Below are 25,211 nucleotides of genomic sequence, written 5' to 3'. Positions count from 1 at the left end.
GTGGGGGGGGGGGTGTATGTGATATTCGTCAGGCTCTGTCTGTAAGATTTATGCATTCAATTTACTGTAAGTTATACCTCAATTTAAAACAATTTTTTAAAGGGTGGTGGCAATGACAAATACATGTGATTGGAGTGGAGAGCAGGGAGGGGCACTGGGGCCTGGCACGTCCAGAGGCCGTTTGGGGCCCTGGGGAACTACACTTGAAGGAACCAGGAGGTAGCAGGCTTTGGGGACTGGCAGAGAGAAGGTCAACCACTCCCACCTGACTCGGCTACCCTCACGCTCTGCGTCCACTCCACCTGCCAATCTTGCCAACCCTCTTGACTCCAACCTTCCGACCTTCTAGAATGAGAAAATTAAAAAACGACAGTGACTTGAACAGATACACGCCAAACTGCTCAAAAAAGTATCAAAACACATACAACCCAAGCTGAGGAAGAGCTGGTGGCATAACTGTTTTTCTGTTTCGACACACCCTTAAAAGTCGGACACGCCAACCCTATCGTCCCTGCAGAAGTTTTTAGTGTCGTGTCGGGGGTAGCGTGCTGGGGGAACGGTAAAGTCCTCAGCAAACACAGATGGATAGCTGCACACTATCGATGCCCAGCTTGACTCTGGAATGTAGACCGGAAACAACCAACAGCTGGCATCTTGGAGGGAAAGGCCCCGTCATTCTGGGAATTTGGACTTCCTCACTGATTCTCTGGGAGGCTACACTCTCTGGCTCCTGTCACACTCAGTCTTGCTCATTCCAAATATTTGGAATATTCCTCTTGATTGTGTCCGGGGCTCTTAGAAAAATGAGTTGTAACTTAGAGCCCTTCCCTTCAGAAACCCAGAAGAAACCCCCTCACACTTGTTAGCCAAGGGCTGGGCGAACCCTCAGGCCCTATTGCCTAAGAGCTGGATCCGTGTGGGATTGATACTGGCCCAGGCAAACGACCTAGGCAGTCAGAACAAATGCAGCTGACTGGTTGGTTCTTTGGGACTTCAATAAAAGCCGGAAGGGGGGGTACGGCGCCTGGGTGACTCAGTCAGTTGAGCGTCTGACTTTGGCTCAAGTCATGATCTTGCGGTCTGTGAGTTCGAGCCCCACGTCGGGCTCTGTGCGGACAGCTCAGAGCCTGGAGCCTGCTTCGGATTCTGTGTCTCCCCCTCTCTCTGCCCCTACCCTGCTCTCTCTCTCTCTCTCTCTCTCTCTCTCTCTCTCTCCCTCCCTCCCTCTCAAAAACAAATAAACATTAAAAAACAAGCAAACAAAAGCTGGAAGGTGTACTCAATTGGACAAGAGGGTTCTTTGGGTGCAATTAATTGGCTCTGTGTGCATGAGAGAGGCTACGAGTTCAAGGGCTGCCATCACTCAATTCCTGCCCTCAGATACTAAATCTGAACCAGTGACTTGCTGATTGCTCAACAGCACCAAGAACCGCCCTAATGTACGTCAAGGGCACCACCAGCCTTTCATTTGGGTTTTATTAATTTTTTAAGCAGGAAAGCAAACAGCGAGTGGCCTTCCTAGCCCCTGTTCGGCATCTTGTCTTCCAAGGGGCCCAGGTATCCCTTTTCCCGTTCTCACCCAGAGGGGCGAGCCAGAGCCGCGCTGGAAACCCGGTTTCCTGCCTTGTGGCTCTGTTTGTCTTGGACTTTTATCAAGGAGGAGCAGGGCGGAAAGTTCTACGTGCGGGCGGAGATGTCAAGCACAGCCCCCTGGCCTTTCTCCCAGCTAAACGGCTCCGATAAGTAAGTGGGCAGGCCTTGAGCCCCGAGACCCACAGACACACTTGGATGACTTTACAGAAATCAGTCGGCCGGTCTCTCCGAGGGCTCTGACTAGCTCCGGATGCGCCCCCTCCCAGCACCGCGGACATGGCCAACCAGACCAACGCCTCCACCCTGTACGACAGCTACGAATACTACTTGGACTACGTGGACCTCATTCCCGTGGATGAGAGGAAGCTGAAAGCCAACAAATGTGAGTCCTCGACTGGGGGAGCCAGCCAGGCAGAGGCTGGGGGTTGGCCCGAAAGACTTTCTCTGGCCACTTCCTACTCCCAACAGATGTCACAGATGAGCCCAAACACGACCCTAACCCTAACCCTCAGAGATATAAGTAAACGGGAGCAGAATCTTATCTGTCATCTTCTGTAAGAGGTTTGGAACTAACCTCCTAAGAAACTAGGATGATTTGGGAGCAGAATATGCTTTTATTTTTTTAATTTTTTATTTTTAATGTTTACTTAGTTTTGACAGAGAGAGAGAGAGAGAGAGAGAGAGAGAGAGAGAGAGAGAGACAGTGAGAGCAGGAGAGAAGGAGAGAGAGGGAGGAAGACACAGAATGCCCAAGCAGGCTCCAGGCTCTGAGCTGTCAGCCCAGAGCCCGATGCGGGGCTCGAACCCATGAACCGTGATCACGACCTGAGCTGAAGTTGGATACTTAACCAACTGAGCCACCCAGGTGCCCCTAGAATATGTTTTCTTTTTTTTTTTTTTAAGTTTATTTATTTATTTTGAGAGAGAGACAGAGCACAAGCAGGGAGGGGCAGAGAAAGAGAAAGAGAGAGAGAATCCCAAGCAGGCTCCATCTGTGATGTTAGCTCAGAGCCTGACTTGGGGCTCAGTCTCACAAACCGTGAGATCGTGACCTGAGCCAAAATCCAGAGTCTGATGCTTAACCAAGTGAGCCACCCAGGCACCCCAGAATATGCTTTTAAGACAGACTTTTTTTTTGTTAGAGTGTGATTTGCCAGGGTTCCTGTAAGCTAGGTGAAATTTCTTCAAATTGCAGATTTCGCATTTTCTCTCACTCTATGCAGATTTGGGGGAGGTTACTGTGTCCACCCCTAAGATATATGATTTACTAGTTTCCATGAAAACACCAATTGATTGGGGCTCCCGGGTGGCTCAGTCAGTTAAGCGACTGACTTCTGCTCAGGTCGTGATCTCGCAGTTCGTCAGTTCAAGCCCTGTGTCGGGCTCTGTGCGGACAGCTCGGAGCCTGGAGCCTGCTTCGGATTCTGTGTCTCCCTCTCTCTCTGCCCCTCCCCTGCTCGCGCTCTATCTCTCTGTCTCTCAAAAATAAATAAATGTTAAAAAATTTTTTTAAATACCAACTGATTTTACTCTTCATGGTCTCAGGAAGGACCACCAGAGCAAACCAACATGCTTTTTTTGCTCCTCTCTCTCCCAGTCTCTATCCCTTGGGTAAGTTGGTGCTTTGTGAACAATCTTCTCTGATTATTCCAGCTACTCGGTCAAGATAACAAGTTAGCTGAGGGAATGAGTACGAAAAAGCAAAGCAAACCAAAAACAGTCTCAGGGCTCTGCCATCCTCAAGTCTCGGGCTCCTTGGCTATTTCTTTATTTTATTTTTATTTTTATTTTTGAGACAGAGAGAGACAGAGCATGAGCAGGGGAGGGGCAGAGAGAGAGGGAGACAGAATCGGAAGCAGGCTCCGGGCTCTGGGCTGTCAGCACAGAGCCCAACGCGGGGCTCAAACTCACGGACTATGAGATCATGACCCGAGCCGAAGTCAGACACCTAGCCCCTCCTTGGCTATTTCATGCTCTATGATCACATAATCTGTCAAGAAGTAAGTGCAGTCACTAGAAGGAACACGATGCTTTTCCTATGAAAAGCAAGATCACTTGTTCACGCATCAGCTCAAAACTGAAATCCATTTGGATGTTATCGGTAATAAAAGGTAGCAGATCCCCGGCAGAGCCCTTGGAGAAAGTTGTCTAGAATGTCTTGTTAGGAAGTGTACCTATTTCCATTTTCATTTACAGCCTCCAGGAGTCCGGTACCCATCCACGTTTGCTGCGTCCCCAGCCTGGTAGCAAAGCTTTTGCGGGGGACGATAGGTTTGGTGTGTGTTTCCTGATGCGGGGTAGATACTCACGAATCAAAAAGCAGATTTTTGCACAGACAGCTCACAGTCACAGGGAGAAAGTGGCAGGGTTGAAATAGAAGCCCACTGATATGTATGGTCAGAAGTTCAGACCTTCAGGATACATATTGGTCTGGACAAAATGTAAATCTGTATTCGGGAAGGTTGTTTTTAAATTCACACGAATTAGGGGCGCTGGGGTGGCTCAGCCAGTTAGGCGTCAGACTCTTGATTTAGGCTCTGGTCATGATCTCAGTGGTTTGTGAGATCGAGCCCCTCAACTCTGCACTGGGCCTGGAGCCTGGAGAGATTCTCTCTCTCTCCCTCTCTGCTCCTCCCCCACTCCTTAGGATGTGCACACACACGTGTGCTCTCTTTCTCTCTCTCAAAAAATTTTTTAACCTGAATTAAATAAAATGCTGTTAGCTTCAGACACCCCCATCCTTTTGTACACCAGACATCCCGCTTGGTCACCACCTGGGCTCCAAAGCTCTCTCCCCTGCTCTGAGTGGGAGCCTTCTTTGCTTATCCAAAGTCTTCGAACCTACAGTCTCAGCCTCCTGCCCTGTGTAATGACCCATGAACAACGTCCATTTCTGGAGAAAGTGGTTGATGTTCTCTAAGCTGTGTGTGAGGTCTTAAAAGAAATCCTTTTTCTTGCACACATGAGCTAGAGATAAAAAGTTCATAGCCTGCTGGGCAGACAAATGAGGAAACTCCTTCCTGGGGCGCCTGGGTGGCTCAGTCAGTTGAGTGTCCGACTTTGGCTCAGGTCATGATCTCACAGTTTGTGAATTCGAGCCCCCCATTGGGCTCCTTGCTGACAGTGCAGAGCCTGCCTGGGATACTCTCTCTCTTCCTCTCTCTCTCTTTCTGCCCCTCCCTCACTTGTTCTCTATCTCTCTCTCTCTCTCTCAAAATAATAAATAAATAAACTTTTAAAAAAGCAATGCCTTCCCAAACTCCCAAATGCAATATAGACCATCTCAGTGAGGAAACTGTCCCAGGGGGAGGCCAGTCCCTGGGTCCCCCAGACAGCCTAGAGGTCAGGAGTCTTTGACACCCACGGAGAGAGGTACTCCTTCTGGCTTCCTTGATTTCTGTTTGTATCTCAGCCTTCATGTGTCCTCTGAATTTAATCTCCACCTTCTCTGGAAAAGGAGTTTGAGGCTAGACAAAAATACTCTCCCAGGGTGTTTCTGTCCTGGATGGGTAGTTGTCTAGCTTGTGTTTGGGGACCGGCCAGGAGGCAGTGACACACGGATCAGAGGCCGGGCGCGTGGAGCCCTGCGCCACCTGGCACGAGTTCACATCTGAGCTCTGCCACTTTCTAGCTCTGTGGCTTGGGGCAAACAAGTTACTAAAGCCAGGCCAGATTCAAGAGGAGGGAACTAGAACCTATCTTGCAGTGAGAAAAGTGTTGAAAACTCAAAGCAGCCTTCCACCCACCACAAACAAGAAAAAGTATGGCAGGCGGCAAAACAAAACAGGAAGGGTAGCCAGGGAGAGGTGGGGCCCTAAGAGGAACCGGGCGGTTGGCAAAGGCCCCCCAAGGATGTCCTGTGAGCAGGTGAGAGACCAAGCCCTGAAGCGGTCTCTGGGAGGAGCCTTCCAGGCCACAGGAACTCCGAAGACAAAGGCTCTGAGGCAGGGGGATATCTGGTGTGTTCCAGGAACGAAAAGCGATGGCAGTGACTATTCCCTTGTATTTTGGAAACTACCTGAGAAATACCCTTTTTGCCCCTTGAAACGGAAAAGCCATTTTCTTATTTCATAAGTCAACACAACCCATCAATCAACAAGAAAAAAAAACCCAATAGAAATATGGGCAAATGATACGAGAGCACAGTTAACAGAAGAGGAAACTCAAAGGGCCGAGGAACGTGAGAAAACGCTCACCTTCACAAGTACTCAGGGAGCGCCCTGGGAAGGACACTGAGGTTCCATTTCACACTCACTCAATGCACAAACATGGAAACACTGATACTCGGTGTGTCGGGGTAGGAAGTGGAGAAATTTGTATTGCCACACGTGGATGATGACCTTAACATTCTAATATCCTTTTTTTTTTTTAATTTTTTTTAACGCTTATTTATTTTTGAGACAGAGAGAGACAGAGCATGAACGGGGAGGGTCAGAGAGAGGGAGACACAGAATCCGAAACAGGCTCCAGGCTGTGAGCTGTCAGCACAGAGCCCGACACGGGGCTCGAACTCATGGACCGCGAGATCATGACCTGAGCCGAAGTCGGACGCTCAACCGACTGAGCCACCCAGGCACCCCTTTTAATATCCTTTTTTAAAAAAAGGATCTGGAGGAAATACTCTGTGTATTTCTATGAATTTGGAACATTTTATAATTCAAACTTTTCAAGAACGTTTATCTATTCTGAGAGAAAGAGAGAGGGCACGCATGCCTGGGTGGGGGAGGAGCGGAGAGAGAGAGAGAGAGGCAGAGAGAGAATCCCCAGCAGGCTCCGTGCGTTAGTGCAGAGCCCGACGAGGGACTCCATCCCGTGACCATGAGATCGTGACCTGAGCTGAGATCAAGAATCGGATGCTTAACTGACCGAGTCACCCGGGTGCCCCTCGAATTTCTAAAATGTAAGTCGTAAAGGTTAATATGCTCATCGTAAAAGACTCAGACAGTGAATTACTGCACTTTACCATTCAGAAAAACAAAAATCAGCGTTAGCATTTTGATGCCTGGCCGCCTTAGGGTTTTTCTGTGTCTTCAAAACACAGAATGTGCCTGCACGCACATATACACACATGCCGTCTGTGATAACTCCTGAGGGGAAACTGAGACCTGCCTTGAGTGATCTCTCTCCTCCCCGGGCCTGTGACTACCAGGCAGAGCCCAGCGGGCAGCAAGGGGCCACCCTCTCCAGTGGATGGACGAGCGCGGCTGGGAAGGACAAGGACCCTGAGCCTGGTGGGAGGCTGGGGACAACAACCCCACACTCTGGGCAGTTTGGCAGGATTTTAAACATTTCGCTCATGTTGACAAGGACCCTCTTTTTTATATTATTACTAATTGAGGGGAAACGTGCACAACACAAAAGTGACCATTTAAGCCATTGTAAGGGCACAGTTTGGCGGCAGTAAGTGCCTTCACATCATGCCACCACCCATCTCCGGAACTTTTTCCATCTTCCCCAAGCTGAACTCAGTACCCGTTACACACCAGCTCCCCCTTTCCCTCTGCAATCCCCCTCCCCCCCCCCCCCCCCGCGTCCGATAACCACCTTCCTGCTCTCTGTCCCTATGAATCTGACTGTTCTGACCATCTGCCACGGACTGAGTCCGGGGTCCCACCCCACCAAACTCATGTGAAACATGAATCCCCAGTGGGATAACATTCGGAGGCGGGGCCTTTGGGAGGTGATGAGGGTTAGACCAAGTCATCAAGCCGGGGGCCCACCGTGGAATTCGTACCTTTTTGAGAAGAAACAAGAGTGCTTGTTCTCTCTCCCTCGTTCACGTGAGGACATAAGCAGGAAGCGAGCTCTCGCCTGGAACGGAACCCACCAACACCCTGATCTTGGACTTCCGGCCCCTAGAACCGTGAGAGAATAAATGCCCATGATTTAAACCACCCACGGTATGTGATTTGTTACAGCAGCCTGAACGGAAGAAGACAGTACGTCACCGAAGGGGAATCATACGCCGTTTGCCCTTTCGTGTGGCTCATGTCACGGAGTCTTCAATCTGACAAGGACCCTCTTGGGAGGCAGGCCCCTTGGCCAGTTTACAGAGCTTTCTGTGGCAGAAAGAAATGTATGGCAGGTAGCCAAGACTACAAAAACAACCTGGAGGTTGATAGTCTCCTGACACCAGAGATGTAAACTCCCACGGCATGGCGATCGTATCAGTCAGCGTTCTCCAGAAAAACAGAACCAATAGGAGGTACGTCGATGCGGATAAGAGGAGGCTGGTTATAGGGACTGGCTCATGCAGTTAGGGAGGCTGACGAGTCCCACCATCTGCCTCCTGGAAGCCTGGGAACCCAGGAAAGCCGGCGGTGATTGAGAACTACAGGAGCTGATGGTTCAAGTCCTGGAGTCCAAAGGCCCAAGAACCAGTGTCCAGAGGCAGGAGAAAATAGACGGCCCAGTGCAAGGAGACAGCGCAAGAATTTGCCCTTCCTTTGCCTTTTTGTTCCATTTGAGCCCCCAACGGCTCGGCCGATGCCCACCCACACTGGTGAGGGCAGATCTCCTTACTCAGCCTACCGAATCGATGCTAATCTTTTCTAGAAACACCCTCACGGACACATCCAAAAATCGTGTCTTACCAGCTGTCTGGGCATCCCTTCACCTAGTCAAGCTGATGCACGAAATTAACCATCACGGAGCGTAAACCAAGAGGGTCACCAGATGAGGACTGGGAGTGCGTGGTGTGGAGTCAGAACAGTCGCCACAGCAGGACGTTGCAGAGACCTGGTCACAGGGGTGATGGATGTGCACAGGTGAACCGGCCCGGGAGTCCCGCGCGGGGTGTCCACTCGTTACTTGGTCAAAATGCCGTCATGTGTCCCCACGGCCCCTCAGCGGAGCCTGGGGGACCTTCTCCTCCTCCAGCTTCTTTCCACCGGCTTCCTCATCCGTGTCTGAAACACACACGGATCTGCATCCCCGCTGCCCTCTTGGACCATCGGCCAAAAGTCCCTCTCTCTCACCTCCGGTTGCCAAACTTCTCAAACTCGTGAGCACTTTCCCCTTCTCTGGTTCCTGGCATCCACTGTCATCCGAAACAGCTGCTTCGGAAAAGTCACCCTGCTCGCTCGCCTCCTTCCTCCCCCTGGTTTCTGTGTCTCTCCAGCTCCACTGTCATCTCTCTCAACCTTTTTCCTTCTTTCCCTAGTTTCACTCTCCTTAGGTTGGCACAGGACTGTCACATGGATGCATCTTGGGGAACTGAGGCACATCAGATGGTCATCTTAACTCCCCTCTTCTCCCTCCAGTCCCACAGACAGGAACAATGCTGCCACTACCCCCAGATCATAGGGAAATCAGAAAAAGGGTCCTACTCTGGGGACACAGTTAATCACACCTATCCAGGTGGAATTCCTTGAGCAGTGCACAACCTGTGCAACTCTCCATGGTGTTACTGTGTAGGAGGGACTCCAGGCACAACCATGTGCCCATTGCGCTGTTCCCTGCCCCTGCCCTCTCAGATAAGTCTAAGCTCCCCATTTTGTCTTAGTAGTCCTCTGAAACTCGGTGCTGTCCATTCTGTGTTTCATTCATCTCAACTAGCCCCACTTCCACACCATACTAGAAACACACCATTCCTGACCCACCTTCTTGCTTTTGCTCGCGATTAACTCAACAACCAAATTTTGCAACTATCCGTGACAGGCCAGGTGTTGCACCGAGAGTTGGAGGCACAAATGCAAAAAGACCAAGTCCCCGTCCTTGATATTTTATAGGAATGATTTTATTTTGTGGCCACTATTATCTGTTTTATGGTGGTGTATTTCCAAGTAGGTTATGGACATCAGGGCATCCCTCCACCGGATTTAGGGAAATCGTAACAGGAAAGAACGTAACACGATACCCAGACATTTCAATAATTATGTCTTAGTGTCCTCCAACAGTCTACCTTCATCGTCCCACATTTCCCTAAAAGGTGCTTATAAGCTACTTTGTTCCATGTTGATGTACTGGATCTGGTGACATCTCTTTGGTCTATCTTGGTCTAGAACTTTTTGTAGAAGACACTGACTCGAGGGAGGAATCAAGCAGGTCGCTCTTTCCATCCTCGACTGTTTAGTGAGGTGGCCGCTACTGATCATGAATATGCTGCTATTTGATGGACGGTGTTGTGCTGGAGAATGTGCAGAAGTGGCCAGCAGAGCACAGAGAAGGACACCCTTGGGGAGAAGTAAGACGTAAGGAAGGCTTCACAGGGAAGGTGGGCTGAGCTGAGTCAGAAGACCCAGGGGGACTTTGCCCGTCTGATCCACAGGGGCCGGTCCGGCAGGGCGGGGTTGGGGGTGGGAGCAGAACAGTTATACTCCTGCTTAGGCCAGAGGTGCTTTGGGGAAGAGTGATGGAGGATGTGCTCCGGACCACGCGGGGGTCGGGTTCTTGCAGGTCAGTCTCAGAAGATTCCTGGGAGCTGTGGGGAGTCATTCAAAACCGTAAGCAGAGGGGTGCCTGGGTGGCTCAGTTGGTTAAGTGCTGACTCTTGATTTCTGCTCAGGTCGTTGATCTCATGGTCCATGAGTTTGAGCCCCACGAAGGGCTCTATGCTGACAGCGTGGAGCCCTGCTTGGGATCCTCTCTCTCCCTCTCTCTGCCCCTCCCCTGCTCGCTCTCTCTCTCTCTCTCTCTCTCTCTCTCAAAATAAACACTAAAAAAAATTAATAAAATTGTAAGCAGAGAAGAGACAAGGTCCAATTTGCTGGCTAAAAATATCCCTCTGGCGAATATATAAATTGGAGGCTCGGGTGGGAGGAAGGTGATACACAGGCAGGAAACAGCCGTATGCTGGGAAAGATCTGGAAGCATAACACTGGAAAGATCTCTACCCTTAGGAGGTGACAGTCTAGGAAGGAGGGGCCTGCCTAAATAAATGAGCGTGCTATGGTATCCCAGACATGGGAATAAAAGTATGTGGGGGTCCCGGGGCCCAGAGGAGCCAAGTGATTTGCTCAAGGTCACCTAGTAAAATATTTGCAGAGCTGGGACTTAAATTCCAGGCTCTGATCCCTTAGGACTCGTCCCAGGACACTTGACACGATTAGTGGGCAGATTCCCACCAGACTGTTCCAGCGGAGCAGGAACCCTTCCCTGTCTTGCTCCCCACCCCCAGTTCCCAGACAGTGCCTGGCACATCTCAGGCACACGAGAAGTCTCTGCAGAATGAACAGATCAACTGCTGTGAGGTACGCAGCTCTTGTACATACTGGTCATTTTCATGATGCGTACCTGTGTCAGTTATCAGTTTACTGTAATTCCGTGATCAACGATGGAATTCCTTAACAGTGAGCCGGGAGTGAAGCTTTCGCAGGAGGGGGCCCTGGCAGGGGCGCAGCAGGATGGCCGTGCTGGGGCTGGGAGGTCGGCAGTGAGGGTGTGAGGACGCGCAGGGCCAACAGCCCCGGTCACTGGCCCAGAACGTGGTCCCGCTGAGATCCTGCAGCCTCGCGGTGGCAAGAACCTCTCAGCAGCCATCTTGATGGAAAAACCAACGCCCCGGGGCAATCTGGGGCCTGTGGGTCAGGGGAAGAGTCGCAAGCCCAGATGCGGGGGACCCCACTATGGTTGTTGGTCATCTGGGTTGTCTATGGTTCATCCAGCAGCTCCAAACCAGTTAGGCCTGGCTAAACCAGCCAATATCTCTGCTATCCGGTAACCAAACTACATGCCCAGGGAGGTCTGAACCTCTCTCAAGTATGTCCTTCCTTGGGGTTATGGGCTGGACTGGGTCCCCCCGGCCTCCCCCACCAAATTCCTATGTTGAAGTCCTAACCTCCCGTACTTAAGAATGTGACTGTAGGGGCGCCTGGCTGGCTCAGTTGGTTAAGCGTCCAACTTCGGCTCAGGTCATGATCTCATTGTTCATGGATTTGAGCCCCATGTCGGGCTCTGTGCTGACAGCTCAGAGTCTGAAGCCTGCTTCAGATTCTGTGTCTCCCTCTTTCTGCCCCTCCCCTGCTCATGATTCATCTCTCTCTCTCTCTCTCTCTCTCTCAAACATAAATAAACATTAAACATTTTTTTAAAAGAATGTGACTATATTTGGAGATGGGGCCTTTAAAGTGAGAAAATAAGTTTCTGTTCCTTAAGCCACTGTCTTAGTCTGTCTGTTCAGGCTAATATAACAAAACACCTCAGACCGGGTGGCCTACAAACCAGAAACATCTTTTTCTCATGGTTCCGCAGGCTGGGAAGTCCAACACGAAGGCACCAGCATGGTCACATTGGGGTGAGGGGCCCCTTCCTGGTTCATAGCTGGCATCTTCTTGCCGGGTCCTCACATGATGGAAGGGGTGAGGCAATCTGTCCGGAGCCTTCTTTATACAGGCACTAACCTCATTCATGGGGGCTCCGCCCTTATGACTCAAGCACCTCCCAGAGGCCCCACCATCAAGTACCATCCCCTGGGGCATGAAGATTTGACGTAGGAGTTTAAGGGAACACAAGCATTCTGACCTGTAGCACAGCCTGAACAAACGCACCTGGGTCCCCCCTCCCTCCCTCCTCAGCCCCAGCACACCTTGTAGAGTCTCCTCATATCTTACATTCTTTAATCCTTCTGAATAATTTTTCATATTAGACTTCCCGTTTCACCTGCTGTGTGATTTCCACCTCCTGACTGGGCCTGGCCTGTCACAATGTCCTTCCAGTCGCAGTGTCTTTTTTCTCCCGCATCTGCATAAACGCACCCATCACGCTGCGGCACGGAAAGAGCAAGTTCATGGCGTGTAGTCAGAATGCTGCTCTCATCTTTCTTTGACCGCTCGTGCAAACCTACTTAGTGGTGCTGGCTCTTTCCCTGGAGTAGGTCTCATGCTCACTCTTTTTTGTTGTTTTGTTTTTCTGTTTTTTTTTTTTTTTTTTTTTTAATTTTTGAGAAAGAGAGAGAGACAGAGACAGAGCTTGAGTGGGGGAGGGGCAGAGAGAGAGGGAGACACAGAATCCGAAGCAGGCTCCAGGCTCCGAGCTTTCGGCACAGAGCCCGACGCGGGGCTTGAACTCAGGAACTGTGAGATCGTGACCTGAGCGGAAGTCGGACGCTTAACCGACTGAGCGCCCCTTACTCTCAAATTTTAAAAAATGTGTCTATCAGGGCACCTGGGTGGCTCGCTTGGTTGACTTCCGCTCAGGCCAGGATCTCGGGGTTTGTGAGTTCCAGCCCAGCATCAGGCTCTCTGCTGTCAGTGCAGGGCTGCTTCAGATCCTCCGTCCCCCTCTCTCTGCCCCTCCCCGGCTCGTTGTCATTCTCACTCTCTCTCAAAATGAGTAAACAAACTTAAACCAAAAAATGTCTACCGGCCAGTCTGGTTACCCGAGCAAATGTCTAAGCCGATGATACCAGTTTCAAAAATACTTAAAACCAAACCGCCTTCAAACTTCATTCAAAGCGAGAACTTCCTCTTTCCCTGGCTTGGGGGCAGGAGCGCTTCCTCCTTCTTTCCTCAGCGAGCTCCTCTCCCCCAGCCACCTGCCCCATCCTGTTTGGCGACACATCTTCGCTGGAGGCCAGCGACGGGTTTGCCAGTGAGGCGGCTCGGATTCTGATTCGGACGGCAGCCGGTCAGCACAACAGACACACCCGCACAGGCAGCCCTGGAGGGTGAGGAGGACATCGATGCACGTCAGCCGTGTCCACAAAGGGGGGCCCGCTACTTGGCTCGGGGACTCTGCTCCTGTCGATTTCGCCGCCCCTCCTCATACTAGGCCGTGTGACGGGTGTCCTTTGTGCATTCCCTGGGGTGACGGTCACCAGCCCCATGACCTGAGGGTGGGGAAGCGATTCTCCTCGGTAGCCGTCATGACTTTTTGGCCGAACTCTTGCACTGGCCTCCCCACGGGCCTCCCCGCCCTCCAGCTTGACTGGCACTGATCCAGGCGGGGGCGTCCTTGATGCAAGCTGCCTCCTCTCCTGGCGGCGGCTTTGCAAGAGATCTCCCACCACAGGCAGTGCCCTCTCTTGCTGGCCTCGTAGGACGATCCCCGGGACCCTGTGCTCTGAGGCCAACTTCCGCCTGGACCCGCTCTGTGAGAGGCCCGACTCCCCTCCAGGCTGTGCTCATGCACGTGACCCTTTGGGCCAGCTCTGGGCTGGCACTCAGCCCGCACCCTCCCCTGAGGCCCTCGGGGACACAGCTTTGCCCCTCAACGGCCGGAGGCTGGCTCCTTCCACTCTGCTGACACTGATGGCCCAGTCCCTTGCTTTTAAGATGTTCTTGAGCACACATCATCAGACTCCAGCCCACTGTGTCCCACTAACTGCAAAGGACACGTGCAGAGTGCCCTTGAGCGGCCTCTTCGCAGTTCCACTGGAGGGCAGGGCACCGGCTGCCCTCCTAGACAGAGTGAGGGCTGTGGGGGACCATCTACCATCTCTAAAGGAAATCCCTCGGAGGTAAGCAAACCCAAACCAGATTTCAAGTAGTCAATGCCTATTTTAGTCTACTCAGGCAGCTATAACAAAGTTTCATAGACTGCGGAGCTTCAACAGATATTCATTTCTCACCGTGCTGGAGGCTGGGAGTCCAAGGTCAAGGTGGCAGAAGAGTCACTGTCTGGTGAGGACGTCCTTTCTTGCTGTTGGGCTCACATGGCCTTTCCTTGGTGCATGTGAATGGAGAGGGGCTGGGGGAGAGGAGGAGGAGGAAATGGGAGAGAGAGAGGGAGAGAGAGAGAGAAAGAGGGAGGAAGAGGGAGAGAGAGATTCTTCCTTTTATTATAAGGACACTAATCCCACCATGGTGTCCCACCCTCATGATCTCCTCTAAACCTAATCAGCTGTCAAAGGCCTCACCTCCGACTACCACCAGTCTGGAGATCAGGGCTTCTGCATCGGGAGGTGGGGGGACACATTCGACCCATAGCACCGCCTTTCTACAGAGTCCACTGTGAACATCCCGTCTCCCCTGTAGATTTCAGGGAGGATCTGGCTGTGTCTGCTCTTTCATACTTTGCCCTTATTGACTTCACAATATGTTGTTTTCCTGTGTTGTAAAATATTCTCTCACAAAGTTTTGTAAATAACTGCACGACGTTCTAAAAATGTGCGGTTTTGAACACGGAGAGTGGTTCCAGGATTTTGCTATTACAAGCAGTGGACTTGGGAAGAAAAAAAACTTCTTCCCCTGTTGTGTGTCCATGGTATTTGAAGTCAAAGAAGTTCACTTAAAAAAAAAATCCCCAAAATGCAAAAGTAGAAATCTCCATCACCCGCACGCTGTGCCGCTGCTATGATGATGTCACTCTTGTGATCTGTAATGGTCAGCAGAAGGCGGTGTCAGGGTGTCTCAGGGAGGCTCTGTTGACCTGGCTTTGAAGGTGGGGCAAGGTAAGCGTGAGTCCGGGTGAGGAAGGACAGAGGTCACACCGCAGAGAGCAGGCGAGCCTCTTTGCTGACAAATGCACCTTTCTCTCCTCGCCAGTTCCTCTGGGCTGGATCTCCAACCCAGTCAAACACAGATCAGAAAGCTTCACTTGTGCAGAGGTTCACATCAAAGACAGAAAGATGCTAGGACTGGAGCCAGGAGCCAGGGATGCTTTAAGGTGAGACAAAGGCAAAGCTTCTGGAAGATCGCCTGGGGCAGCCGCTTGAACCGTGGAAGGCTGAGTTTCACTCCTGTGCCAAGTAGGGAAGGAGGCGACACAGGAGGGAAAATACCTAATAAGCAGGAGGGATTTTAAGACTCTTGTGGTCATGCCCGTATACTGGAGTTTATTCCATCATGGATGGACAGATCATTGGAAATACCTAGGGATATATATATATATATATATATATATATATATATATATATATATATATGGCGAATTCAGCGCTGACTTGAGGAATCTAGGTTCCTCTTTCCCAGGGTTAGCTTGAAATCTGGTGTGATTTTGTTACAGGGACTTCACAAGGATTTTCACCCCTGTGATTTTACAGATGTGACTTCTGTTTCGGGGAAAGGTTAAGAATCTCTCCAATGCTGTCAGAAAGGTGGGGCATGCAAATCTGTTTCCTGGGCCTCTGCCTGAATTAATTATATGTTTGCTTTTCTATCTGTCCCCTTTTCAGAGGCTAAGCTTAGGAGAAAACCAGTCCCATATAGCAACCTCACAGCGACCACACACATTATTCTAATGCGATGAATCTCCAGATACCGCTCTAATGCTCCCTTGCACGGGGCAGCAAGATGGATTGACTTCCCTTGGGTAGGGTCTGGCTTTCACGTTGTGTTATTTACTTCTTGGGTCAATATGTCTTCTTCCTTTAATTATGGCTTAGGAAAAAATTTGTCATAGCCTGTATGGACTTCCACTGATGCGCCAGCTCTGGCACCTTCGATAATCAGGCAGCCTGTTCACCTGTTGCCCCGTCAGCTGGGAGAGGAAGAACAGAAACAGGCCACCAACCGATCTCTTGTGAACGCAAGGCAGAGAGCTCAGGGAAAAGACTGAGCAAACAACTTACATAGAACTCTCTTCTGGCATTCGGAGCAATCAATTTCATGTTGCAACTTTCACCGAGACTCCTAAATCTTCTTCAAATGGTCAGTCCTATGGGCAAGATATAAGCAGTGAAAGTGATTTTTAGGGGTGCCTGGGTGGCTTGGTCGATTAAGCGTCCGACTTCGGCTCAGGTCATGATCTCAGGGTTCGTGAGTTCAAGCCCCACAGTGGGTTCTGTGTTGACAGCTCTGAGCCCGGAGCCTGCTTCAGATCCTGTGTCTCCCTCTCCCTCTGCCCCTTCCCTGCGCACACTCTGTGTGTCTCTCTCTTTCAAAAATAAACATTAAACATTTTTTAAAAAGTGATTTTTAAACAGAGATATGAGATAGTTCTCGTAACAATTTTCCCATCAAGGTAGCCCCAACTGAAGGCGCTACACTTGAATGATACTATTATTGTTCAAAAACTGCTGGGACTCTTCTTTTGGAACTGACTTTGGTAGTGACAGTATATTCTATGGAACGTCCACAGTGAAACTATGTATATCTTTCGAGGGTGGATTTGCTTTTGGGAAATAGTTAGGAATCACCCATAAACTAATCAGGTGAATGGATCGAGCTGACTGATACCACCTGGGTGTTGAAAAGGAAATATGATTTTACAAAGTAGCAAAACCGGTGTGTGTGTGTGTGTGTGTGTGTGTGTGTCCTTGATGGTAATTCCAAAAGAATAATTTAGAAGTGTTTATGAATGTTTGATAAATGTTTATAAATGTTTAATCAAGACATGTATTTTATTTTTTTAATGTTTATTATTGAGAGACAGAGAGACACAGAGTGTGAGCAGGGCAGGGGTAGAAAGAGGGGGAGACACAGAATCTGAAGTAGGCTCCAGGCTCTGAGCTGTCAGCACAGAGCCCGACGTGGGGCTTGAACTCACAAACTGCGAGATCATGACCTGAGCTGAAGTCGGTTGCTCAACCCACTGAGCCACCCAGGTGCCCCAAGACATGTATTTTAGAAAAATTTATATGACTCTATGATAGAGAGAGGATGATTATTTTGAACGTCAGCATTCATTTGGATTTGTAAGTTTTGATATGCTCGTTTAAAAAGCTGGCTCCTTCTACTGACTCAATAAGGAAAACTGGTTATAATTAATGGAGTACCGGACAAAGCCGAGGTTAATTTCTCTTTCACCTAAAAGTCTGCAGGACAGCGTGGTGGGTCTGGTCCATGAGATCCTCAGAAAGCAGCTTCCTTCCAGCTCATTGCTCTGCCATCCCCCGGACATGTCCCTCATCATCACATCCATGTTCTGGCCAGCAAAATGGAGTAAGGAAATGCAAAGGGATACAAGGTCATGAGAAATCTATTAGTCTCTGCAGGAGGACTCCTAGTAACTCCCTACTCACAGCTCATTGGCCAGAACCTTGTCACATGACCACATCTAGCTGAAAGGGCATCTGGGAAATGTAGTCTTTATCCCAGACAGCAAAAGGTAGGGCTTCTAGGACTATGAAAGCACCTGAGAGCAAACATTAGGATTGACAACTAGCAGTCTATACATCACAATTACCTTTACTGGTATCCACTTGATTTTAGTGAAGCTTGAATCACAGAGATATCACTTGCCACACTACCCTCTTAACAGAAATAATAATTTTAGTTCTATTTACCTATCATTTCAAAACCATTAAACAAGGAACTGTGCTATGTGCATTACATACACATGGTATATTATTTAATTCACCTAACAGTCTACATAACACACACTAACATCCCCCTTTAACAGACGAGAAGACAGATTTAGAGATGTAAAAATCCCAGACTGCCTGAGACCCCATGGTTAGAAAATGGCCAAGTCAGATTTTGAATTCAAAACTACCCACTTCCAGAGCTCAGGCCCTTAACCCCATTGTTTTTCCAAAGAAGGGAAAGATCTTGGAGTTAATCTCTTACCAGGACTCTGGGACCCAAATGTTAGTAGTGTTTGAAGGAATGTTAAAGCTGAGGTTTAGCAGTTAACAAAATCTAACGAGACTGAGGTGCCTGCTATGAGTAGGAAGTACTTGGATCAGATTAAGCGGTCAGCTCCAAGGTGGGATGAGAAATTCCCCAGTGTGATGCCCCACCATGCCATCAGAGCCTCTTCTTGTCAGTTAATTGTGGATACCTAAGTCCCCTCATTCTGCCAGTGTGGTGGAAGGAAGAAAGGAAGGGAGAGAGGGAGGGAGGGAGGGAGGGAGGGAGAGAGAGAGAGAGAGAGAGAGAGAGAAAGAAAGAAAGAAAAGAAAGAAAAAGAAAGAAAGAAAGAAAGAAAAGAAAGAAAAGAAAGAGAAAGAAAGAAAGAAAGAAAGAAAGAAAAGAAAGAGAAAGAAAGAAAGAAAGAAAGAAAGAAAGAAAGAAAGAAAGAAAGAAAGGAAGGAAGGAAGGAGGGAAGGAAGGAAGGGACAGGGAGAGGAGAAAAAGGAAGTAAATGAGGGAAGGGGAGAAAAAGGCGAGGGAGAAAAAGGGAAGGGAAAGAGAAGGGAAGTTTTCCACGGCTGGACCAGTATTGTTGTCAAGCCGGCCTGGTGCTCCTTGTTGTAAAAACAAGCTCAGTGATGTTTAAACAATTCTAACACTGGGGAATGACAGCTCTTGTCTGGGAACAACATGTTCTGTCCGAGCACTAAGGCTGAACCTTCAGCAGGAAGAGGAACAAGAACTCTATTTTTCTGGCCACGCTTTTCAACAGGACCGTAACGAAAGAGAATTTAGTACAGGAAGTGGCGAGTAGCTACTGATCGCCTTTTTGGTCTGAAAAAAATTCCAATTTCACTTCTCTGAAGATACTGTGCTCTGTGAAAGGCGTCGCTTCATTTTCTGCCCAGTATGTGGGGATAATGACCAAGGGCCAAGCAGACAAGTGTGAGCCCAGGAGAAGGGGAGGCGGGTGGGGGTGGGTCTCAGCTGCCAAACTTCGGAAGCTGTTTTCTTAGAGGCCCCGACGGCACTCATATAGGCGCTGAAGATCTCCAGCCTTACGTTCTCTTTATGAAGGAGAAAGAGCAGTGGGGTCTGCCTAAATCTAAAACACCCCTGGGGTGGCTGGGTGGCTCAGTCGGTTGAGCATCTGACTCGGCTCAGGTCATGATCTTGCGGTTTGTGAGTTTGAGCCCCGCGTCGGGCTCTGTGCTGACAGCTCAGAGCCTGGAGCCTGCTTCGGATTCTGTGTCTCCTTCTCTCTCTGCCCATCCCCCGTTTGTGCTCTGTCTCTCAAAAATAAATAAATAAATGTAAAAAAGAAATAATGAAAAAATAAAACACCCTTATGGAATAAACCCCAAACTTCTGAAAGCATTTATACTGTCATACTTTGCGGTAGTTATAAAATAAATGTTGACTGGCCAGTGGGGCTGAAGCAGGTGTTATAGAATAATGTGCGGTGAGCAGTCACGGAATGCTGAGAAACTCAGAGGCTCCTCCCAAAAGTCCTTCAGTTTAGGACAGACAGTAACAACCTCGCTCCCGAGTTCCCAGGAGCCCACACACCTCCTTAGCCTGGTCGGCACTCAGGGGCACCACCGTCAGTTTCTCAGCTCAAGGACAGACAGGAGAGAGGATGTGGGAGCCTGGGGGGTCTTTGCTGTCCTGGCCTTTCTGGAGCGTGAAGGCCAAGCTACTGATGCCTTGTTACAAGGCAGTGGGAGCTCGATTCCTTTGGCAAATATGGCATCTTTTCCTTGGGACTGTTTTTTTGATGCTGTTAAGGTCCAAGGTCAACAGGCCTTCAGTTTCTCCTTCTACCTGTCTTGGGCCGTGGAGAGGACAGGGGACACCCCTTACTCCAGGTACCATTATTTACCCCTGGGGCCTCTACTTCCATATTCATGGAGGTGATGCACAAATCTCTAATACCCCATTATTCGTTCGTTCGTTCATTCATTCAGTTTGTTCATTTCCTCATTTGTTTACCCATTCATAAACATCTTTTCGTTTAACAGAATACAACATGGAGCAGGCAGGTGTATCATCGGAAGTACTACTGGAGTTCAGAGGAGCGTGTTGGGGGAGGGGCTAGCAGGACAGAGGCGGCCGCTGATGTGGTTTGAAGTGTTGGGGTTCAGAGTCAACGGCCAAGAAAGAATTCTTTAGATGTCTTGGGTGCAAAAAGGGTGTTTTTTAACGTTTCTTTATTTTGAGAGAGAGAAAAGGTGTGAGTGGGGAAGGGGCAGAGAGAGAGAATCCCAGGCTCCGTGCTGTCAGCTCAGAGCCCAACGCGGGTCTCGATGCCACAAACTGAACCGTGAGATTATGACCTGAGCCGAGATCCAGGGTCGGACGCTTAACCTACTGGGCCACCCACGGGCCCCACAAAAGGGTGGTTTTATTTGACCACGGGGCCAGGGCTTTGGGGCAGAAAGAGCTGCGGTGGGGTTGTGGCGAGTGACTGATTATATACCCTCAGGTTGGGAGGGCGTTAGGGATAACGTAAGTCTCTAAGGTATTTTGGAAACAAGGTTTTCAGGACCTTGAGGCGTTAGCTGTTGTTAGGAAAAGGTCATTACTGTTTAGTAGAAACTCAGTCCTGGGACCCTTCAGATGTATATCAGGGGGCCATAAGCTTGGAGTATGATTGCCAACATACATCTTGGGGGGGGTGGGGGGGGGGAGTTGAGATGAAAGAAGTTTCCAAAGGAATTTTTCTATGTGAAAGGACACTTACAGGATCCTGGGGGTCAGGATAATGTTAAGCTAAGGTTACCTTCTGCCCCTTAGCGAAGGGTCCTCATCCAGGCAACGGAGTTCTGAGAGGAAGGTCAGTCTGTCTGCCTCAAGGACTTATCAATGGGCTGTAGGCAGTAAGGGAATTGAGCTTCTCTTTTGCCTTAGTTGCCCACATCAGCAGCGATTTCCAGTGTGCTAGCTTGGTCCCGTCTGAATCCTCATCAGCCCCTGGCAGAGCCTGGCTTGAGTGGGTGCTTTCCCCTGAAAGAAAGGGGCCAGGGAGGCCCGGGGGAAAAACTCTGCCTTGCCCGCCACAGGAGCACTGCAGCACCACAATCTAGACTCCGAAGGGGTCTCTGAAGCGGCCTCTAACGGAGCGGTCCCCACAGTCCCCTGCGGCCCTCACAGCAGAGGGGAGGTTGGCTGTCACATGAGTGGCCCACGGCCACTGCTTCTCCCTCTGAGGGAGAAAGGGAAGGAGGAGAACAGCAGCAGCAACTGAAACAGCAAATCCACGGGGTGCCACCCACCTTCACTCACTGCTTTTCCCTCAACGGTCACCCTAACGGACCTTGAAGCTAGTTGCTCTGGGAAAAGGCCGCTTCCCTGCCGGCCTGTTCCTTCCCAAGGTTCTTGGCAGTGGAAAAACCTTCCCGGTGGTCACTGCTGAGAGGCCGGAAGACGAGAGAATGCCAACACTCGGGGCCCTATTTCCACACTGCTCGGGGGCCCTCACGTCCCCTCGCCGTGGGCTTCTGGTGGTGTCACAGTGACGTTGAGATGCACTCTCCCTCCCGCAGATCTGATTGTCATTGCCTTCTGGGTGAGCCTGGCATTTTTCGTCATGCTTCTCTTCCTCATCCTGCTCTACATGTCCTGGTCAGGGTCCTCGCAGGTGAGGTGAGTAAGGGTGGCGGGGGGCCCCGGCCAGGGGTGGCGCGTGTACAGGTAAGTCACGTGGCTAAACAGCGAGTGGCCGCACGTCCACGCAGCGGAATGTTATGTGGCCACAAAAAGGAATAAATCACCGATTCCTTCTGCAACACGCATGAACTTCAGAGTCACTGTCCTGAGGGATAGAAGCTAGACACAAAAGGGCCCGTATTGTATGACTGATTCCATTGCTATGAAACATCTAGAATATTCTAAAGCAGATTGTGTTGATGGTTGTATAACTGGGAATATACTGAAGTTTTAGGTTTTAAATAGGTGAACTTTACTGTATGTATCTCAATGAAGTTGTTAGAGAAAATAGAGCCTAAATGACCCCACATGCCAGTTAGGTCTTGCCAAACAACTCACCAGGAAAATGGGACCCAAACTTAGGCATCTATGACCACCATGTGCTAATGAATACCTACTATGTGCCTTAGAGGTTAAATTCGGTAAAATCTAGGAGCTCCAAGAATTAGCTAGTAATTAACCTAGCTCGTTACACAGATTTTGAAAATGTTTATTTATATTTGAGAGCGAGCAAAGGAGTGAGCGGGGGAGGGGCAGAGAGAGGGAGACAGAGGATCCAAAGCCAGCTCTGTGCTGACAGCAGGGAGCCCCACGTGCGGCTCGAACTCACGAACGGTGAGATCATGACCTGAGCTGAAATCGGACGCTCAACAGACTGAGCCGCACAGGCGACCCTAGCTCATTAGATGCTAATTCCTGTGCTAGACAACTGGCTTACCACATCCGATTTCCTCTTCTGGCTTAATCTGCCCCCACGGCTACTGCGGTCTAAAATGACTGTCCTAACAAGGGACCCTATAAAAAGGGACTGCCTGTCTCTGCCTTAGCTGATGGGACCAGGGCTGCCCAAATTCCCCTGAAACGTGGGGCCAGGTAGCAGAGCGATCCCGGGCGAAGACTGGGGCCGGACACCATCATGGGCCAGGCAGTCTTGGGGAGTGGAGACCGGGAGCCGGCACAGGATGCTGGCAGCAGACAGATGAGCAGAGCTGCTCTGAGAGGAGGGGGCAGGGAGCGGGAAGGCCCTGAAAGACGAGAGGGCAGCCTCGCCACCTGGGGGCGTCCCGCCGCTGGCTCAGGGAGGACCTGCCCATCTGTGCACGCCCGGACCAGCTTCAAGGGGGCTCCGTCTCCCTCCTCCACCCTGCCCTGCCCGGGGTGACTCACCAAGTCACTTCCGGTTCCCTATGGTCACGGGGGGAGAGAGGCCGGGCCAGCTTCTGAGCAAATGCAGACCTCCGTCCTTTTCTTCCAGTTTTTACCACTCACGTGAAATTTGGGCAGATTTATAGCCCCAAGAGGTACCTGGGGGATAAATGAACGAAACGAGCTTTCTGAGGTGGCTCGTGGCCAGCCCTGTGCCAGGGATGGTTTGCAAGAGAAAGCTTCCCGGCCCAGTGGGCACACAGGCGGCCGAGGCTGAGGGGTCCCGGGTGTCTTCAGTGCTGCAATTTTACAGGGCAAATGGATGATGCTGTTCCCCGGCACCAGAGAAAGCACCCTCCAGACACTGTAACAGGCAGGGAGGGCTCAGGGGAGCCACCTGGGTCTTCAGTAAGATCTGGGAGACAGACGCAGGGTTGCTCCCTGAGGAGGTGCTCTTTCAAGCCTCAAAAAAAAAAAAAAGTCTGCCGGCATCACGTGAAAGGAGGGCTCTGCTCCTTCAGGCCCCCTCTCTGAGCCTCCACATTCATGTCAGGATTGCAACTAGTTGAAACTAGTTCTCCAGCCACGCATCACCTCACGTCACCCTGATGACACCTAAGAGGCGATCAGGGTCCCCCGTCACTGATGAGACGAAGGGCAGGCGGGACGGGGCGGGCCGGCTCACGTCAGGCGGCCGTGCCCACTGGCCCTGGCGCTCAGGAGAGGCATCCAGAGAACAGATTCCCGGCTAAGATGCAAGTCGGCTGGAGGCACAGGTACCTGAGCTCTACGCTCAAACCTGTGGACGGACGGAAGGCCAGCCTGCCTGCTCCCTGTCATGAACGGACACGAGGGAGACATGACCTCGGAGAGAACTAGTCAGCGTAGGGTCTGGGTCACCGCCAAGCACTGCCTGTCATCTTCCGTTTCTGCACAGGGGTGACCTTTGTGAGCCGGGTGACCCGCCCCCAGGGTCTGCTCCCCTGGCCGAGGTGCCCTTGCCCCGCGTGCCTTCTCTACGGGCTTTGGGCCGGCAGCGGGGTGTAACAGGAAAGCATTCAGTAAGTTCTCTCACCAGCTTTGATGCCTGCCTCCCATCTGCTCTGTCCACAGGAACAACGCCCAGCACCATCCAACACGCCCCTGGAGCCACGGCCTCAACCTCCCACTCTGTGTCCGGAGGCACCCCACAGGCTCCCCTGGGCTCGGGCAAGGAGCCAGGCAGCAGAGCATCCCGCCCTGAGTGGCGGCTGCGGCCGGGAGCCCCTCCACCCTGCCCCACCTGCCCCGCAGACCCACCCTGCTCTCTTCTGGGAGCCGGGTCACGATGGGGACCCCCCACAGCAGCAGCTGACAACAGGGATGAGGAGGGGGGACCCCTCCCGGGAGACAGAACCTCTCAACTGTAGCCTGGACACCAGCAAACGCCTGGTGAACTCAAACCAACCCGGACACACAAGTGCCTTCGAAAAGACTGCTTATGTGTAGCAGGAAGCGTGACTGGGTCAAGATACGCTGTACAAGGGGGCACCGGCATGCATCATCCAGGGCCTGCAGCAGCCCAGCTAGCACGGGGAAGTAGCCCCAGATGTTGCGGATTTTTAGTGCATTTCACCAGCATACTTACTCCTTATGCACTTTGGGAAGGGCAAAAAAATAAAACACATATAAATATAAAAAAAAATTTGCTTGCTCATCTTCACTGGGTCACTTTTTAGCTTCAACTACTAACTGCCATAGTATTTAGCAGCTCTGAGTTCTAAGCTGATTGGAACCTTCTTCAGGGCACCCAGGGAGGGCCTGGGAAGTTCCTTCCCATCCCCCACTGACTCCCACTCTTTCCCAGATAGGGTGGTGCACACCTGCCAGGCCAGCTGACTGCAGTCACACTCCAGATCCTCCCCCACCAGACCCTCCCCCCCACGCCTTTAAAAGACAAAGCCCAAGGGGAGGAGATCTGCATCAGAATGCTGCCACAGAAAGTCTTTGGGCTGGGAGGATGGGTCCCATCTGGGTGACTTTATGGGACCTCTGGTGTGAGCCCTCTGACAGACTCAGTCCTCCAGCGCCCGACAGCCTGGCCCTGGCAGGGAGACGGCGCCCAAGTACAAAGCCCATACAGCCCACTGCCGCCGAGGCGGGCTGACGGTTAATTCCCCAAGTTGATGGCAGACTCGGCCTCGCCTTACTCGGGGGTGGTGGGCTAGAAAGGGAGACGAGGGAGAGGAGGCTCACGAGCTCCAGAGACGCAGAAAAGGGGCGAGAAAGAACACGGGGCTCTTCTAACTTGAACCTAAAAGCAGGATTCTGACATGGGAATGTTCTCAGAAAACGCTGTTGCGAGTGTTGTGTCAGGGGGCGGGGGGATGG

The 25,211-nt window shown here is 50.9% G+C and overlaps 2 protein-coding genes across 3 annotated transcripts in view; one reads left to right on the top strand and one right to left on the bottom strand.

Annotated features, from left to right (window-relative positions):
• The first annotated feature begins 1,315 nt into the window (after positions 1–1,315).
• On the top strand, positions 1,316–24,202 carry MRAP (melanocortin 2 receptor accessory protein). The gene is made up of 3 exons (XM_040484049.1): positions 1,316–1,975; positions 21,533–21,632; positions 23,955–24,202. Exons 1-3 carry the CDS (start codon positions 1,870–1,872, stop codon positions 24,082–24,084), a joined length of 336 nt encoding a protein of 111 aa, XP_040339983.1. The 5' UTR covers positions 1,316–1,869; the 3' UTR covers positions 24,085–24,202.
• URB1 (URB1 ribosome biogenesis factor) overlaps positions 17,021–25,211 on the bottom strand; it is an 82,105-nt gene continuing 73,914 nt past the window's right edge. The window contains exons 40-41 of one of the 2 annotated variants that reach the window (XR_005793181.1): positions 22,863–23,000; positions 17,021–17,337 (exon numbers count right to left, since the gene is read on the bottom strand). The gene's annotated coding sequence lies outside the window, so the exon portion shown is untranslated. Of the gene's footprint in view, positions 17,338–22,767; positions 23,001–25,211 lie in introns of those variants that run through there. The other variant, XM_040484048.1, reaches the window with a different exon arrangement.

This window comes from Herpailurus yagouaroundi, unplaced genomic scaffold (genome assembly GCF_014898765.1).
Source record: "Herpailurus yagouaroundi ecotype Mexico unplaced genomic scaffold, PumYag 162, whole genome shotgun sequence".
NCBI lineage: Eukaryota > Metazoa > Chordata > Mammalia > Carnivora > Felidae > Herpailurus > Herpailurus yagouaroundi.
This window is presented reverse-complemented; position numbering and strand designations above follow the sequence as displayed.

Bases quoted from the DNA above. Each gene is read 5' to 3' on its own strand.
- MRAP (XM_040484049.1), top strand. From the start codon at position 1,870: ATGGCCAACCAGACCAACGCCTCCACCCTGTACGACAGCTACGAATAC. The intron at 1,976-21,532 runs GTGAGTCCTCGA...TCCCTCCCGCAG, and splicing joins GAAGCTGAAAGCCAACAAAT to ATCTGATTGTCATTGCCTTC. The intron at 21,633-23,954 runs GTGAGTAAGGGT...CTCTGTCCACAG, and splicing joins TCAGGGTCCTCGCAGGTGAG to GAACAACGCCCAGCACCATC.